The 19,139-nt window shown below is 42.8% G+C and overlaps 1 protein-coding gene across 1 annotated transcript; it reads left to right on the plus strand.

Moving 5' to 3' along the window:
• Nucleotides 1-2: 2 nt before the first annotated feature.
• PPME1 (protein phosphatase methylesterase 1) lies at nucleotides 3-17,756 on the plus strand (the record flags this gene model as incomplete). The annotated part of the gene is made up of 9 exons (XM_063440833.1): nucleotides 3-99; nucleotides 324-414; nucleotides 10,066-10,131; nucleotides 12,007-12,136; nucleotides 12,303-12,432; nucleotides 12,938-12,982; nucleotides 14,282-14,346; nucleotides 14,913-14,980; nucleotides 15,400-17,756. Coding segments are annotated over 9 exons (711 nt in total), but the record flags the coding sequence as incomplete, so codon positions are not given.
• Nucleotides 17,757-19,139: the final 1,383 nt, after the last annotated feature.

Raw genomic sequence — 19,139 nt, forward strand, 5'->3', positions numbered from 1 at the left:
TCATTGGTCACAGTATGGGTGGCGCTATTGCTGTCCACACGGCAGTTGCCAATCTCGTGCCAAGTTTGTTAGGTCTCTGTATGATCGATGTTGTTGAAGGTAATTCCTTGCTCTTTGTGATTTATTTATGTATTTATTATTTAATGTGCTCAATTACTTAGAGTATCACTTTAATAACTGGGTATATATTGCTTGGTTTAAATTAAAGATGTCTAAGACGTCTGTTGACAAACCGACACCATGATTCTTCCCTGCTGTATAAGTGCTATATTATTGAATGTTGACCATTAAATCAGTGCTCATTCTTCACTCTGTATTTCAAGGCACGGCTATGGAAGCATTAAACAGTATGCAAAACTTCTTACGCAGCCGCCCCAAAACCTTCATATCACTGGAAAATGCCATAGAATGGAGGTCAGTTACTCACATAACCCTCACAATGAATTCTTGATTATTGCCTGTGTTTAAGATGTTAAGCATATATTTCACAAAATAAAAGTTACTTGCCATCAGTGTTAATTTTGTCGACTAACAATTTTAGTCAATTGTTGTCGACTAAAACCAAAAGACTATGTCTAAAACTAAATTGAAATATGCCGTCAAAATTAACACTGCGTGCTATAGCTTTGTTACAATATCATTTAGACAATATCATTGTTACAATATCATGTATTTTCTTTACATTTAGACATACCAATGCCGTTTACTGTATTCCGCAATATTGCACAAAGATTTTAAATATACATCATTGAAATCATTATATAAACAGGTGTTTTAATACCGTTTTGTGGCCATGGAATGTAAACCTTTGCACAAAAAGTAAATCTTCTCAAATTGGGAGCCCTGCTCACATCCAAAGTGTAGGAATTTTCACTACATCTCTGATGTCAGTGCTACGAATAGTGCCTCTAGGCTCCCATTTAGCCGTAGTAGTTAATGAGCTTTGAGTGTCCCTTTAAAGCCCTGTACACTTGTCTTGGCTTGTATTCTGTAGTCTAGTGGATACGCACATTCCTTAAAGCTGTCCTTGCAGTCTTGACATGGCATGTACACTGCCTGTGCCCTTCTAGGCACCTATTTACTATTCATGTGTGACTCTGTCCTCTCTTGGTTTTCCTCCTATCTCTCCCAATGCTCATTCAGTGTCTCCTTTTCTAATGATACCTCCTCCCTTTGTCCTGTCTCAGTAGGAGTCCCCCAAGGTACTTGGTCCCCTTCTATTTTCTCTTTATACTGCCTGTCATGGCTCTCATTTGGATTCCATTACCACCTGTACGCTGATGACACCCAGTTATAGCTCTCCCTAGCCATCTTGCAACGTGTCACTGCTTGCCTTTCTTCCATCTCTGACTGGATGTCCTCCTGCTTTTTGAAACTCAATCTCTCTAAAACTGAGCTCTTTGTCTTTCCTCCTACCAATAATGAGATTTCTCTCTCTCTTCCCCCCCCCCCCTCTTCAAGTTGTTGGTACCCACATCAGTCCATCCTTGCAAGTGCGCTGTCTTTGAGTTCTATTTGTTTCTGGCCTCACCTTTGAGCCTCACATCCAGTCTGTTACCAAATCCTGTAGATTCCATTTTAAAAACGTAGCCCGCGTCCGCCCCTTTCTTTCTAGAGCTTGTCCATGCTCTATTAATTAACAAGTCGTATTGCCCCTCTATAGTCTGTAATGAATGCTGCAGCCAAACTGATTTTCCTCTCCTGCCGCTCCTCTCACACCTCACCCCTCTGCCAGTCCTTACAATGGCTTCCTGTATCCTATAGGAGTCAATTCGAAGTGCTAACCCATACCTATAAAGCACTGACCAATTCTAGTCCCTCCTATATCTCTTCACTGATCCGCAGGTATGCCCCTCCTCGGTCTCTCCGCTCTGCCCATGACCTTCTCCTGTCTGCTGCTTGCACCCAGGGGAGGGCTGGCAGCCTTAGCCCTGGGGGGCAAAACCAGTCAAGTGGCCCATTGCACCACCAAATCAGTTCACCATCCATGCGCACTTTTTCCTGGTTTTATAACGGATATTGATGTTATGCTAATCAGTAGCTCTTTGCCATACCAGCTCCTTCACGGTTCTGACTTTTAATGTTGTCAGAGCGCAAGCTGAGAATTTCTGAGCTTGTCCTTTGACTCACTAACTGAGCACCGGAACCACGAGGGAGAGGATATGATCTGACTGCACCTACTGCACAGTGGACCACCAGCGTTTAAATTAAATATGCTGGTGTCCCCAACTTGTGAGCTGTGTTGGCCACCGGGCGCCTCTGTTGTCATGGCACCCTGCGTGACCGCACAGCGTGCACACCCCAACGGCTGGCCCCGCTGACACACACTGACGTTACTACTTAGACATCCCTCAATAATAATACAGACATCAGAGTAAACACCAATAAACTGTGGAAACAGAGCTGATCCCCCAAATTTATAAAGATTTGCTTAGAGGATTTATTGTAAGATTAAATCATGCCTCCTCCTCTCTCTCTCCCATGCGCTGCTCTGTAGGCTGGGAGGAAGGGAAGAGTAATCACATTCTCCCAGCACAGCGCATGGGGAACAGCTGTTTAATGTAATGCTTGCAGGACGGCCAGCGGCCGCAGAACCTCTTTGTTCCCGTCTCTGCATAGGGCTCCAGGCACTGCTTGTTGTGAGTGTGAGCCACTGTAAATTAGGGGCAGAGGGCAGAGGGCACTTGCACTGCGGTAAAGACGGGTCTGGGCAGGAGGAGAGTGCAGTGCAATCAGTGCACTCCCCTCCTGTGGGTCACCAGTAGACTGGTGCACCTGCCCAGGATCAGAGCCGGTGCAAGGATTTTTGCCGCCCTAGACAAAATACAAATTTGCCCCCCCCCCCCCCATGTGACATTCAAATGCCCCACCCATCTGATCTGCCATATGAACTAACTCCAGTACTGCACACAGTGTGTGTTTACATTAAAAAGCCTGCAGGGACCAGCTATAGACACCAGAACCTCTTCATTAAGCTATAGTGTCCCTTTAATGTGAGTTAAATTATAGATTAGTGTCACTAATAATATACTAGATTGCCTACTTACAACCAGATGAGGATGATGATGGGCTGCAGTTTGGCTCCACTGGTCTGGTGTAGAACAGGATCTCTGGAGGCTGTTTGCAACTGTGGTCACAAAATTAAATGTTCTGGGAGAAATGGAAGCAGCTCCATTTTTTTGGGGGCCCCTTACACAGCTCAAGGTCTGGGCCCCAGGGCCTGACGGTGAGTATGCCCATAAGGCCCACTCATAAGTCCACTTATATGTTCCACCCACCCATGAGTTCGCTCACAGTGAGTGGAGTGTGTAGGGGATCTAATATATGTGCTTATGGTATGTAGTGTATAGGGATACCAGTTTGTGCAGGTGATGCAGTGTGTTTGTGTGTAGTGGAAGCAGTGTGTATTTGTGTATAAGGGATGTATTATGTGTTTCTGTTGGGTGTAAGGGATGCATTGTGTGAATCTGTGTTTGTATGCATAAGGGATGCAAGGTGTGTCTGTATGTGTGTGCATTGAGTGTAAGAGATGCATTGTGTTTCTGTGTGTATGTTAGAAAAGCAGTGTGTGTTTGCATGTGTGTGTAAGGGTTTGCATTGTCTGTTTCTGTGTATGTGTGCAAAGGATGCATTGTCTTTGTGTGTAAGGGTTGCATTGTGTGTGTGTGTGTGTAATGAATGCATTGTGTGTTTCTCTGTGTGTAAGGGAAGCATGTTGTGTTTCTGTGTATGTATAGGGATGCATTGTGTGTTTCTGTGTGTGTCTGTGTGTGTGTGCGCATAGTGTGACAGGGGGCCCTGTCTTGCCCCCTGTCCTATAGAGCTGTCCCTTAGAGCTCTCCCCTGCCCCTTAGTGGTCTCTCCTCTCACCCACCCTCCCCTAGCGGTCTCTTCTCACACTCACCCACCCTCCCTGTGCTCTTCTCATCCCCCCCCTCCACCCTCCCTGTGTTCTTCTCACTCCTCCCTCTATGTGTTCTCCTCACCCCCCCGTGTTCTTCTTACCCCCCTCCTCTCTGTGTTCTTCTTACTTCCCCCCTTGTTCTTCTTACTCCCCTACCTGTTCCTCTTACCCCCTTCTTCTTATTACTCCCCCCTTCTTCTTATTGTTACCCCCTTCTTCTTATTGCTACCCCCTTCTTCTTATTGCTACCCCCTTCTTCTTATTGCTACCCCCTTCTTCTTATTACTCCCCCCTTCTTCATATTGCTCCCCCCTTCTTCTTATTGCTCCCCCCTTCTTCTTATTGCTCCCCCCTTCTTCTTATTGCTCCCCCCTTCTTCTTATTGCTCCCCCCTTCTTTTTATTGCTCCCCCCTTCTTCTTACCCCCTCTTCTTCTTCTTACCCCCCTCTTCTTCTTCTTACTCCCCCCCTTCTTCTTCTTACTCCCCCCCTTCTTCTTCTTAACCCTCCTACTTCTTCTTACTCCCCCTTCTTACCCCCTCTTCTTCTTCTTACCCCCTCTTCTTCTTCTTACCCCCTCTTCTTCTTCTTACCCCCTCTTCTTCTTCTTACCCCCTCTTCTTCTTCTTACCCCCTCTTCTTCTTCTTACCCCCACTTCTTCTTCTTACCCCCACTTCTTCTTCTTCCCCACTTCTTCTTACCCCCCTTTTTCTTCTTACACCCCCTTTTTCTTCTTACACCCCCTTTTTCTTCTTACACCCCCTTCTTCTTCTTACCACCCTTCTTCTTACTCCCCACTCTTCTTCTTACTCCCCCCTCTTCTTCTTACTCCCCCCTCTTCTTCTTACTCCCCACTCTTCTTCTTCTTACTCCCCACTCTTCTTCTTCTTACTCCCCACTCTTCTTCTTCTTACTCCCCACTCTTCTTCTTCTTACTCCCCACTCTTCTTCTTCTTACTCCCCACTCTTCTTCTTCTTACTCCCCACTCTTCTTCTTCTTACTCCCCACTCTTCTTCTTCTTACTCCCCACTCTTCTTCTTCTTACTCCCCACTCTTCTTCTTCTTACTCCCCACTCTACTTCCTCTTACTCCTTCTTCTTCTTCCCCCCTCTTCTTCTTCTTACTCCCCACTCTTCTTCTTCTTACTCCCCACTCTTCCTCTTACTCCCCCTTCTTACCCCCTCTTCTTCTTCTTACCCCCTCTTCTTCTTCTTCCCCCCACTTCTTCTTCCCCCCACTTCTTCTTCCCCCCACTTCTTCTTCCCCCCACTTCTTCTTCCCCCCACTTCTTCTTCCCCCCACTTCTTCTTCCCCCCACTTCTTCTTCCCCCCACTTCTTCTTCTTCCCCCCACTTCTTCTTCTTCCCCCCACTTCTTCTTCCCCCCCTTTTCTTCTTACACCCCCTTCTTCTTCTTCCCCCCCCTTTTTCTTCTTACACCCCCTTCTTCTTCTTACCACCCTTCTTCTTACTCCCCCCTCTTCTTCTTCTTACTCCCCCCTCTTCTTCTTCTTACTCCCCACTCTTCTTCTTCTTACTCCCCACTCTTCTTCTTCTTACTCCCCACTCTTCTTCTTCTTACTCCCCACTCTTCTTCTTCTTACTCACCACTCTTTTTCTTACTCCCTCCTCTTCTTCTTACTCCCCCTCTTCTTCTTACTCCCCCCTCTTCTTCTTACTCCCCCCTCTTCTTCTTACTCCCCCCTCTTCTTCTTACTCCCCCCTCTTCTTCTTACTCCCCCCTCTTTTTCTTACTCACCCCTCCTTCTTATTCCCCCTCCCCCTCCTTCTTATTCCCCCTCCCCCTCCTTCTCATTCCCCCTCCCCCTCTTCTCATCCCCCCCTCTTCTTATTCCCCCTCCCCCTCTTCTTATTCCCCCTCCCCCTCTTCTTATTCCCCCTCCCCCTCTTCTTATTCCCCCTCCCCCTCTTCTTATTCCCCCTCCCCCTCTTCTTATTCCCCCTCCCCCTCTTCTTATTCCCCCCCTCCCCTCTTCTTATTCCCCCCCTCCCCTCTTCTTATTCCCCCCTCCTTCTTACTCCCCCTCCCCTCTTACTCCCCTCTTCTTACTTCCCTCTTCTTACTTCCCCCTTCTTCTTACTCTTCCTCCCCCTCCCCTCCTCTTACTCCCCCCTCATCTTATTCCCCCTCCCTTCTTCTTACTCCCCCCCTCCCCTCTTCTTATTCCCCCCTCCCCTCTTCTTATTCCCCCCTCCCCTCTTCTTATTCCCCCCCTCCCCTCTTCTTATTCCCCCCCTCCCCTCTTCTTATTCCCCCCATCCCCTCTTATTATTCCCCCCCTCCCCTCTTCTTATCCCTCCCCTCCCCTCTTCTTATTCCCCCCTCCCCTCTTCTATCCCCCCCTCTTCTTATTCCCCCCCTCCCCTCTTCTTATTCCCCCCCTCCCCTCTTCTTATTCCCCCCCTCCCCTCTTCTTATTCCCCCCCTCCCCTCTTCTTATTCCCCCCCTCCCCTCTTCTTATTCCCCCCCTCCCCTCTTCTTATTTCCCCCCTCCCCTCTTCTTATTCCCCCCTCCCCTCTTCTTACTCCCCCCCATCCCTCTTCTAACTCCCCCCCCCCTCTTCTTACCCCCCCCATCCCTCTTCTAACTCCCCCCCCCCCCCTCTTCTTACTCCCCTCCCCTTCCCTGTAGCGTGGCAGAGCTCTTCTCCAGTCCGCGTTGCCTGGCCGGAGTGATAGGAAGGTGCACGCTCAGTGTGCACTTCCTGTCAGTCCGGCCGGTTACAGGAAACAGAAACTCCGCGCTGAACAGGATTTTCTGTTTCCTGTAACCGGCCGGACTGACAGGAAGTGCACACTCAGTGTGCACCTTCCTATCACTCCGGCCGTGCACCGCGGACCGGAGAGGAACTCGGCCACGCTACAGGGGAGAAGCAGCTGCAGCCGCCTGAGGCTCTTTACAGAGCGCTGCAGCATTAGGACCGGCCCGCCGCGGCCCGGTCTTAAAAGAATTTATGGCGGCCTGGGGGGCAATTGCCTCCCTGCCCCCCGGCCCAGCCCGCCCCTGCTTGCACCCGTACGGCCAAGTCAGGCTTGCAGGACTTCTCGTGGGTGGCTCCTTTCCTTTGGAATAGCCTGCCTTCCGCCTAATCTTCAATTAATTTAAAAAGTGCCTCAAAACCCATCTCTTTAGGAAAGCTTATGGCCTCCCAGAGTAACCTCTACCTCACATACCTGTCCATTGCTCTCTCCTAAATGGCGGCACTCTACTCTCTCCTCCAGCTCTGCTTCACTCCACTTTGTTTGATTGCTATTTCCTGTCCTATTGTGTTTTATACCCCACTTCCTATAGACTGTAAGCTTGTTTGAGCAGGGCCCTCTTCAACCTATTGTTCCTGTAAGTTTTTGTAATTGTCTCATTTATTGTTAAATCTCCTCCTTTGATAATATTGTAAAATGTTACGGAATATGCTGGCGCTATGTAAATTTATAAATACCAGTAATAATAATAATAATAATAATAATGTGTAAACTATTCCTATGTTGGCAATTTGATAATGTAATTTTATTTCTTCACGTTTAATATGTATCTACATTTTGTTCAGCTTATATATATTTATTTTATTATAGTGGTTCTGTCACTTTGCATATTTTGCAAACACTCTTAAAAGTTATAAATACAGTTAGTGTCTGGTGGCCGCAGGGTACAGGGAAAGTAAGTTTTAAAAAAATGTTTCTTTTTTATATTTTTAAAGTAGGAAGATGTCCCTCAGCTCTTCTTCAGCTCTTGAAGCTTCATTTACCAGGAGCCACATCCGTGTTGTACTCTAGTGCATGTACGGAAGTACAAAATTGTGGTTTACGATCCTGCTAGACCGCAGGAGCCTTCATAGATCAATGCATGAATCCCCTAGTCGTCACTTGTGATGGATTCAGGGATTAGACAAAGTTTGACAACGGAGCTCACCTTGTGTCAACTTTTGTCAGCCTCAGACTTGTCCATAAGACAAATGATAGATTTGTTTGTGTATCTTAATCATTCCGAGTTTATTGATAATATAGCTTAATACAGCGTATTAAAACAACACCCATGTAGGCCAAGAAGTACAGTGTGCACTTATTACATCAATATAACAGTAGCAATATATACATTAGACCATGCAGTGGTAATAACAGGCTCAGGTACTGAATATTAACAGACTGCAACAAGAGTTTAAACAATTTCTTTAAAATCCTAACGTGAATCTCTAGTGATAATAGTTATGCTACTTGCGACCTTCCTGAAACTAGTAGGGCAGGGTAAGCGTTTCTGCGGTGTATTTAGTGCTGCAAAGGATATGTAGGGATGAAGTAAAGAATCACACATCAAGGGAAGGCTTACATCTTGCCTATAACATGCTGGAGAATAACCGTATTGGATACAAGCTGTGAAATTAACAAATATCTTAAATTCGTCCGATAGTGGGGTAATTGTCGGTTATGTGGGCTTGTCCCAGAGAAATACAGAGGAAGAGGAATAAGTACCTGTAGTCACTCCAGAATTATGGGGCTAAGGGCTTATTGCCAAAGGTACAGGGTTTGATTCCGGAAATTAAACAGCTATGGAAAGAGATGTTGGCCAGTAGGAGTATCCGTACCATACATCAGCAGTTACTTACAATGACACATAGCTGGTAAAAGGCAGAGGTGATAATGCTAAAGGTATTTGGGATTCATAGCATGGTAGAACACTGCCCATTTAGTCAAAACAAGATGATATCAAGCCTAACCTAACGGTAGCAATGAGCATATTACAGTGCAGTGTAACAACATAGAGATAATATAGACATAGCCTAACACAGGTCTGAAGCAGACCCCTAAATAAGCAAGAACAAACAGAAAACTGAAATAGGCGGAATGGGAACCTGTAGGAAAAATATCAGACACAGCAGTATTAAAAAAAAAAAAAAAAAAAACAACAAAAAAAAAACAGTCAAAGCCCATATGGTGGAGGAAAAAAAAAAGGGGGAGCAAAAATAAGGGAAAAGGGCTTGCATGAAGACCTCCTCTCGAGCACTAATGGGAGTGTATGCCAGTGCCGTTTAGGATATTATACAAACACGCACCGCCATTGATGTCAAGGCAGGGAAAATATCCTTTTTATTTCCTTTAGATTATAATAAAATTAGTTCGGTGAATTGCTAAGTAAATGCACAAGTGTGGTATAGCTGTTCGCAGTATTAAAGCAGGAGGGCCTCCAGGGTGCCAGATCTCCACTCAATGCCCACAAGCCAGTCGCAACCCTCCGGCAGACCAGTCTGTGGCACAGTGGGCACTCATAGGGCAAGACCCCCCCCCACCATTAGTTTGCATGCCACTGTCCACCTGCACCTCCACATCTTCTGAAGACTGTTTAACTTTTCGGGAATCTTCCAATTCTGGCCACACTCTTGGTACAGGTGCATGATACCCACGGCCACGCCGAGGACCCATAGAGTCCGCTCCCACAGGACTCTCAGAACTAGGGACCTTCTTATCTGGGCCCTCTGCAAAACCCAGAGGTCGAGGCTTCCAAACGTCGAGCAGACAGGCAATTTGAAGGATCCAGCAGGAGGCTAGCATCCTCAGAGGGTTTAGAAGCAACAAAATACACAGCATGTAGGTATCCCATGCCGCTACCATTATCAGACAAATTTGTGAGCTTGTCTTCAGCAGAGAAACAGGGGGATTGAGATGCCGCAGTATGTAGTAATAACTCATGTACTGGCCAAGGCTCAAGCCTAAAAGGATGACTACCATAGGGATGACTACCATAGGGGCAGGGCACCAACCCTCCTCATACCTCTTACAAAGTGGTTTCGTGGTCATCAACTTTCCTCGCCATTAGAAGCGCCGCAGCATACAGCTGGTCAGAGCTGTGAAGCTGTAGGTGGTTGGAGCCTCGTGCACCAGTAGACCCTAAGTGGTAGCAACTCCGGTTTCTCAGTATTTTATGTTGCAGACCTTTTGAGGGTCCCGTCCCTAAAGTATCTTTCGATTGTGTTGGAATCGCTGTCAATGCAGTCAATATGAGTATTTCATAGAGATTATAATTTTCAAAAATACTGAAAAGTAAAAGAGCCACTTTAATGATGCCAAAAAGGCTTTTCTTTCTTTAACTAATTAGTATTTGACAAAAGCAATAAAAATTACTTTTCCGCATGTTTTTCCTCATTTAGTGTGAAGAGTGGCCAGATCAGGAATTTGGAGTCTGCACGTGTTTCCATGGGGGGGCAGATCAAACAGTAAGTATTTCCTAACCGCCCTTTAAAACAGTTTTTCTCTGATTCTATGTAACAAATTCTATGTTTACAAAAACCCTCTGTAAATTCTGCTGTACACATCTCCTGCTGCCGTTCGTGTTTCTGTGCGATATGTGTAATGTAGTGTTCGGGTGAATCGTTTCACATAATCTGGCCATGAATATTAAGCCCTTCTCACCACAACCACGATTCCATCTGCCCCTGTTTAGCTGTTCAGCAGGATTTATAAATGGGATATAGGATATATAAATGGAATATAGGGCTAGCAAAGTGACAAGTCTCGCCATAATGCAGCCATGAGTGAACCACAGGCCTGTGTGATTCAAAACTAGAAAGCTGTCACTCACAGCAAGGTCCCATGATGTGTTTCAAAACCCAGTCACCTTCCCCACTTCTAGAGCTTGACAGCAGGCAAGTATGAACGGAGATCTGGAGTGTGCGCAATATTAACATGTTACTGTGTTGTTAAACATCTCATATATTGCCCAAGTGCCCCATGTAACCATTGTTTATACAGTGATAAGCTTAAAGGAACTCTCTCCTGAAATAGATTGAATTATTTTTTCCAAATCCCCCATCTGATGACAGCCACTAGAGGTGTAGGTTTGTTTGTTAACCCGCAAGGCGCTGTTTGTTTGTTAACCCGCAAGGCGCTGTTTGTTTGTTAACCCGCAAGGCGCTGTTTGTGTGTTAACCCGCAAGGCGCTGTTTGTTTGTTAACCCGCAAGGCGCTGTTTGTTTGTTAACCCGCAAGGCGCTGTTTGTTTGTTAACCCGCAAGGCGCTGTTTGTTTGTTAACCCGCAAGGCGCTGTTTGGTAACCTGCAGTTTTGATACTTAGTGTCCCTTTAAATTGGTGAACCCCATGAAATGTTCCCAGTTTGTGTGAAGTGAGTTTCCATGGAGCTTTAGTGCAAATTCGATCTCACAACAACAGCTCAGTTTTAAAGCTATATGTTCCTGTGCCTGTGTGCCACTGCCATTTTCATTCCTTATACATCTCTATGTAAGTTCCTTCATATTACAAATCAGTGTCCTTTGTTATTTCACTGGAGTAAAAGTCTGTAAAAATACACATTTTCCAGTAACCTGCCAATGTAAAAGAGAACTTTCTCCCAGTGGGTTTGACTGAACCACAAAAAAATGGTTCTCCAAGGGAATCCATGATCTCCTACGGCCTTTGTTGTCCTTTTGCCCTTGGGCCATCAGAGTCCCCTTTACTAACCTACCTATACTCCAGAAGAATCCTAGTCCAAAGCAGAAAACCTATCGTTCATCCTTTTGTAGTTGAATATTCTTTGAAGATTATGAGCTGGCCATCTTCAACATATATTAATGAGATTCAGAGATACATATTTCTACAATCTGGATATGTTAGGGAAACCTATCAGAGGAAGAAGAGATGTAGATTGAGACATGAATCGAGAAGACGTTCTGAAAATGCCTTTACAATATGAAACAAGAATACATCTCCAAAGCACCTTCAGTTAGATGTTACAGCATCTGAACACGTCCTCTGGTTTGCTGCCAGTGATTAGAACCATATTAGAACTGGCATCTCGGGCTTCACAATATGTCCCTTTTCTCCAGTCTCAAGTACAGTGTATGTTGTTGCAGATTGTGGTTAGTTTATTAGTTTATTGAATGTAATTTTTTATTTTGTATTTTTAATTTTGTTCTGCTGTTTGGACTGCATGAAGTTGTTGGTAAGTTAATATTGCTCTTTCCTATGCTTGACCTAAGGAAATTGTCATGCTTGAATGGATGGGATTGCCTGGTACTGATCACTTTAGAAGTTTGTTTTTAGTGCAGACATTTTTTTCCATTAACCAATTTATTTGACCTGTTTCCTGCTTAGGTGCGAAGAAGCATCAACCCCAGAAGTATCCAAAGCTATTGTAGAAGGCATAATTGAAGAGGAAGAAGAAGATGAAGAAGAGAATGGGGGACAATCCCTTAACAAGAGGAAGAAAGAGGATGATACTGAAGTAAGATGAAAACATAGTTTTATGCTGAATTCCTCATCTGCCGGTTGTTTGAGAACTGCAATTACAGGGTTAATGTTTAAATCCGTCTGTTATTTTTGTTCTTTTCTTATTCTATAATAGTATTTAACATTTTCGCTCTATTACTCTCTGCCATTCTTTTTTGTAGACCAAAAAAGAGCACCCATACACTTGGAGAATTGAGCTTTCAAAAACCGAGAAATACTGGGACGGTTGGTTCCGAGGCCTCTCCAATCTTTTCCTGAGCTGCCCCATTCCCAAACAGCTTCTCTTAGCAGGTGGGTCTCTGGTGGCTGGGATTATGGTCTAAGTGCACACATTGGGGATCTATTTATTGTTTTGTGATAGAATAGTCCTTTATAATACAGATAGAAAACAATATTCTATTCAGCATGTACCAGGGCAAATATGATTCTTAAACTGAACCTGTACCTGAATTGGTCATGGGCAAAATATGCTTATATTCAATGTCTAAATATGATGCCATTCAAATGCCCCATTCTCTTTTATTCAACACATGGATATACAAATGATTACTGTTGTTACCTAATGTTTTTAACAAATTTAGGTTGTAGATGCATCTACAAAAATGTCTCAGATAAATTGCTGGTAATGAATCAAAATCCTGTGTATTTGTTTTTATTAAAACATTTTATTTTATTTTTTATTTTATTTTTTTAACTTACTGTTCATTTAAGCTCTGCTGGTATAATTTCGCAAACCGCTTATAAAATCCATTGGTTATTATCCGCCTTAAACAAATCCCTTGTTTTGTCTTTGCAGGTGTGGACAGATTGGATAAAGATCTCACTATAGGACAGATGCAAGGTGAGATGAGGTAGACCGTGAATCAGTACAATGCCCCAAATGTGGCTGTCAGACTCTGCCACTAGGGGCACTTCTACCGTAACACCTTTGATTTTTGAAGGTCTTTATGTTTAGTCTTATCTTAATCAAGTGTGATGGTCTAAAATGAACTGCTGGAATATGTACCAATTCGGAAAGCACAGGATGTCTCGGGCACAATGAGTTCTAGGGAAACTTTTATATCAATTGCTCTATCTGCATTGTTCCTTCAATAATTTGTATATGATGTAGTGCAGGGTGATTTTATTTTTTACAGATTACAGCTTGCATGAATGTTTTCCTTTAGATCACAATCCACAGTATCCTAGCACAGCTGAAAAATGCACGTTCATTTATTCCAAATAGTGCTGTGAGGGTACATGTGCACATATGACACTAACCTGGAAATACACAAAAACACAGGCTCCCTTACAGCAGAAAGCAGATGTCTGGGTATGCTGGAGTGTGCCCAGAGCACGTTAGAATAGAAATACTACGGTGGTGTGTCTTCTGTACACCTCCTTTTCAATTCTCGTACCAATCCACTTATTCTTTGAACGCGACTGTTTCATTATTTCTGCAGCTCAGATAGGGGCCAGTTTATCTAACGGGATTGTATTTGCGAACTATTACAAGTGGCTTAGCTATTTATTTGGTCTGCTCATTGTGCTAGCTTAAAGGCTAGAAATGTAAAGAGGATGATTAATAGCAAATTGGAAACCAGACAGTTGGGAAATCCAATGTGTGATATCTGAGGGAGGTAGCCAGCTAGTTGTCAGAGCTAATCGCTGGGACTGGGGGAGACATGTTGGATAGAATAGAGTAGTGGGAATAAAATAAGGAGGCAGTAAGTAAGTGAGAGGTGTTGAAAGGAATTAGGAATGAGTGCAGGAGCTGCGTCTGGAGCAGGCTGAGATGAGCACTAAGCATCAGGAACAGAGGAAGCACCCTGGTATTTTATATTCTGAGCCTAAGCCATGCCACAAACCCACAGTTCCAAACATTTCTCCTGGTGCTTTGCCAATAACACGGCTATAAGTGCATTATAGGAGATGGAGCCAACACATCTGGAGTCCCGAAGGTTGCCTTCTCCTGTCTTGGTGTGATGCCTTCCTGTGAGAAAGGAGACTGGCAGCTCTTAAAGACACATGAATATAAATGTTATATATCTGTAAAATAGGTGTGGCATTACCAAGCATATAAAGACCCACTTGTTTTCCTGGCTGTATTTCATATTAAGGGACCATTAATTCCCATATTAAATGCTATTGTATTTTGTAGGAAAGTTCCAGATGCAGGTTCTCCCACAGTGCGGCCATGCAGTACACGAAGATGCTCCTGATAAGGTGAGAGGTTTACGGGACAAGGGAAGAACCATGAACAGGTTCTGGTGCGTAATCCAGGAATACTGGGTTTTTGGAACTCTGAAATGTGCATTACGAAGCCACAACATCTGGCGTGCCAAAGATTGCCTAACCCTGATCTATACATTGTGACATCAAAATCAAATTTCAATGTATTCATCATTCCTGCAGATTGCCAACAAATATGACTTTATACCGACCCCCAGGAGAGACCGTTTCTCCATTCTATAGCATTGATAATGCAGCTAATGTGGGATTGTTTCCCCTTAGGATACCTTGCTATGCTATTTCAGTTCTTTAGCTTGATATGTACCTCCAGCTATATACCGGTCTGGTTTGTGTTGTTCTCAGTGTCTCCTATTATTTGCCGCCGTTTTACTTACTCATCACTGTATTGTTCTTGATATAAGTTCCTTTTCTTTTCTTTTACTTCACCTATGAGATTTTTTTTAAAATCTTTCTTGCCTGGCATTGTTTGGCTTTATTTCTGTATGTTGTTTTTCTCTGGGACCTTGTTTCCTACCTCACCCTTTTCCATCTTTTTTCAGGTTGCTGAAGCAGTGGCTACATTCTTGGTGCGTCACCGGTTTGCAGAACCAGTTGGCGGCTTCCAATGGTAAGGACATAAAACAACCGCAAGAAAAGGGAATATTTACTGCTACAGGAATTCCAGAAAATGGACAATGGAACTGCAAGTTTGTTTGGCTTTCTAAATAGCCAAATCTGACAGTGGGCTATTTTTGGCCTAGAATATATATCTGTTTTGGAAATCTCCATAATTCGCAGTTTTGTGTAGTCTCACATAAATAACTCTGACCATGTTCTATTGATTCCTAAACTTTTTTTTATTTATTTTTTAAACTATAATCACTAAAACTGAAAATTAAACATTGCCAATTATCTTTTATTGTACATTTCTGAAACTCAAACATTAAAATTGCCTAAAGCATTGCACAATGATTAAAATTTACAAGTAATATAGTATTTTCTTCAGGTCTTCTCCAATAATTCTATTCTTTCGTTTTGTTTACTCAGCGTCTTCCCGGCCTGTTAATCTTCGGCATCTCTTGGACGCAGTCATGTTGTAAATAACTTGTGCCAGAGGCTCGAGGCAATGTCCATCTTTTACCGTCAAGCCCAGTACAAGAGAATACAGATGGGGTCTATCAGCACATCAAAATTGACATCGCAACATGACATTTTTTTTTTTTTTTTTTTCTCTCTTTAATTTATTATTTTGATTTTTTTTTTTTTACATTTTCTCTCATGCCAGTGCACTGGCCAGCTGCGTACTAAAAAGGGCATCATTCCGTGGTTTTCCAAGAATGTGCCAGCCTTTGCCCTCTGTGTTTACTTCAGCATGATCTGTTTTCTATAATTGAGGGTGAGAGGACCATCCGATGTCTCTCTCTTTACCTCCTCCCCATATATACACTCACAGTCCTTGCAGATACTTGTGTTTTGAGGATGTAAAGTATCCCCTGGGACTTAAAGGACATTTAAGTCACTACATGCAAGATGCAGAGGACTTATTAGAATCTCTTTCTTTTGAGCTCCACATTTAAAAATATATTGCCCTTTTTGCTGAGCTGGGATAGAGAAAAGTCACCTATGGTTTTAGGAAGGAAGCAAAGCCGCCTCTTCCTTAAAATCTGCTCAAATAACCATTATCAAAGTCTGTGCCTGAAAAAGAGGGCTTGCAACGGCTACAGACTGGTCTGCAACGTCTGCAAGATGTATTTTGTTTCATATACCCACAAAGAAAACATGCGGGGAAAAATACATGTTTGTTTTCTCTGGGGTATATCTGCTAAATAGTAAAAAAAAAATGTCAATGGAGTGTACCTTTTTAAGTGTACATTGTATGCTTTTTCATGGTTGTTGCAAATCGAAACCCTGAAAGTATTGATTTTCTTCAGCCAATGTGTGGGTGATTTCCAGAAAGCCTGGTCTTTTTATTTCCTGTTCACTGTTGTTCATTTTTGGTATTGAAAGGCAAGCCGTTGGGGATCAGCAGTCCTTCCTATCTAGCGAGACGAGGACTAGACAAAATGTAGTTCCTGTGGTAAAACGCAGTGGTGTAGTTGCTGCTCTTCCTGTAGGGAATATGAGCCTTCGATGTAAAACCAGGAACAGACTTGTAACTTATTCACCAGACTTTCAGGATTATTTACTAAACTGTCATGAATTCGCTGGGAGATTGACATTTTTAGACCAAAATAAGTGAAAAGAAAACAAAAACAAGTTGCAGATTTTTTTTTTCTTTTCAATCCTGCTGTTCTAGTCTAACATTTGACCTTCACTGGTCCATACTCGGCAGTAAACTTTAGGGAATACATTTAGTGGTTATGGTGCTTTGTCTACACTGTAACTATTGTACCGTAGAGTGACTCAAACCAGACCACATAAAGAATGAAATATGGGGACAAACGTCAGCCAGGCATTAAACATCTTAGCTCAATGAAGGCCAACCTGCTATCTCAGCTGGTCCTGCACTACATGTCCCATAATGCTTAGCCAGTTTTAAGCTACATTTGTAGTTAAGGGACATTTGGGATACTAAAGCAGAGCGGATTCTGTTAAACTCTTGCTGGCTTTGAAACATGCCAGTGATAGGGTTAATGTCCTTTGATTCTATTTGTAAAGGAACGTGTTTATCTCCTCTGGGCTACATGCTATAACGGTAGGAGTTCCTCACTTAATTTTACAATATTTCCCCTGCAAATTAATAAAATAAAATGTCAGATTAGGTTAGGAATACAAATTAAATATATACATTGTGCCAGTTTAATTACAAACAAATGTATAGAATAAAATATTCACTTACCTGGAGTTTGCTCTTGCCTTCAAGATGGATGCACAATGCCCCAAACCCATAATGCATAGCAACTTGCAAGTGCGAGTATACCTGCTATTAGGAAAGTGTGATTGGCTTGAATGTTCAACTGTGGCAGCCATGTTTATAGTTTTTACCTCTGATAATGGCATAAATAAAAAATATGTAAATGTAGAAATCCGATTAAATCGATGTATTTTCTGACAGTCTGGCTAGCCCGGTATTTCAATGTTATTTTCTATATGATTACCATGTCTGTCTTGCATGTTCCTCCAACTTCAATACATTCACTTCGTTGCCAGATGCTTTTTTTATTTTTTTGATTAATTTTAAATGAATGTAAACATGGTAAATCTTAAGCTCTATGGCTACACATTAAAAAAAATGTATCAGGTTGTTGCGTGAAGAAACCTCTGTAGCATGAGTGCGTGCCATGTTTGACAACCATCAGGAAGAAAACAATGTAAAATTAGACATTGCGATTGGCGAAGTATTACTGCGTGTACTTCAGATGAAATGTGTATGGAAAATCTCATTATTAAAAGTTAAAACCGTCCTCATTCTTGCTCTGTCTTATGAGATCAGACTGTGTACAGCAATATGTATATGAATAAGCTGAAGTAACAGTCAAGACCTGTAAACTTTTTGCCATCCTCGTTGATCCATATGCGAGGGTTGCAGGCGAAGAACCAGGAAACTGTTCTAACAAAGCACAAAATGTTTTGCTTGGGAGGTGGCCATCTCATTTCAGGATTGGAGTTCAGAGGTGACCGAGCACAACTTAATGTTTGGGTAAATGTTCCACCAGGGATTTCCAAATTCTCCATGTTTTCCTGGGTGTATATAACTTCTCATGTTAAGTGTTTTATTTCCCAACTTCAGTAAAAGAAAAGAAACCTAGGGTTTGTTTGAGTGTTTATTGCTCACCAAATACGCATTGAAAGCAAGTTTACACAAGATGAAAGAAAGTCTCAAACTCTCCTGAATATGGCATTTCATCCTTCTAAACTTTTCTAATTACAATGAACGACTTGTGTTATAACAACAAATCTATTCCTGTATGTCATTTACCAGTCATTGTAAAGTTAACACGTCCCCTCACACCCACTGATACTGGGTGATATGAGCTTAAAATAATTATTGAGCGTCTTGGCTTCATGCTGCGGGGCATTTACGCATTTAACTTTCATCAGGAAAAAAGGATGGTGGTTTTTAACCTTCTCACTGTGAACATGTAACCTCCTCATTGGCAAATTGTAAAATTCAGACTAAAAGAGCAGATCTGTAAATATTCACAAACTCTTCGATAGTTTCAGATGGTCTGTGTTTGCCTGCAGTCTGGTACATTTTGGAGTTTAGCAGATACCCCTAATTACTGTGAATCAGGAATTAAAACTTAAAGGAACACTATAGTCACCTGAACAACTTTAGCTTAATGAAGCAGTGTTGGTGTATAGAACATGCCCCTGCAGCCTCACTGCTCAATCATCTGCCATTTGGAGTTAAATCCCTTTGTTTATGAACCCTAGCAACACCGCCCTGCATGTGACTTGCACAGCCTTCCATAAACACTTCCTGTAAAGAGAGCCCTATTTAGGCTCTTTATTGCAAGTTCTGTTTAATTAAGATTTTCTTATCCCCTGCTATGTTAATAGCTTGCTAGACCCTGCAAGAGCCTCCTGTATGTGATTAAAGTTCAGTTTAGAGATTGAGATACAATTATTTAAGGTAAATTACATCTGTTTGAAAGTGAAACCAGTTTTTTTTTCATGCAGGCTCTGTCAATCATAGCCAGGGGAGGTGTGGCTAGGGCTGCATAAACAGAAACAAAGTGATTTAACTCCTAAATGACAGTGAATTGAGCAGTGAAATTGCAGGGGAATGATCTATACACTAAAACTGCTTTATTTAGCTAAAGTAATTTAGGTGACTATAGTGT

Source organism: Pelobates fuscus, chromosome 1 (assembly GCF_036172605.1).
Source record: "Pelobates fuscus isolate aPelFus1 chromosome 1, aPelFus1.pri, whole genome shotgun sequence".
In the NCBI taxonomy this organism is placed as follows: domain Eukaryota; kingdom Metazoa; phylum Chordata; class Amphibia; order Anura; family Pelobatidae; genus Pelobates; species Pelobates fuscus.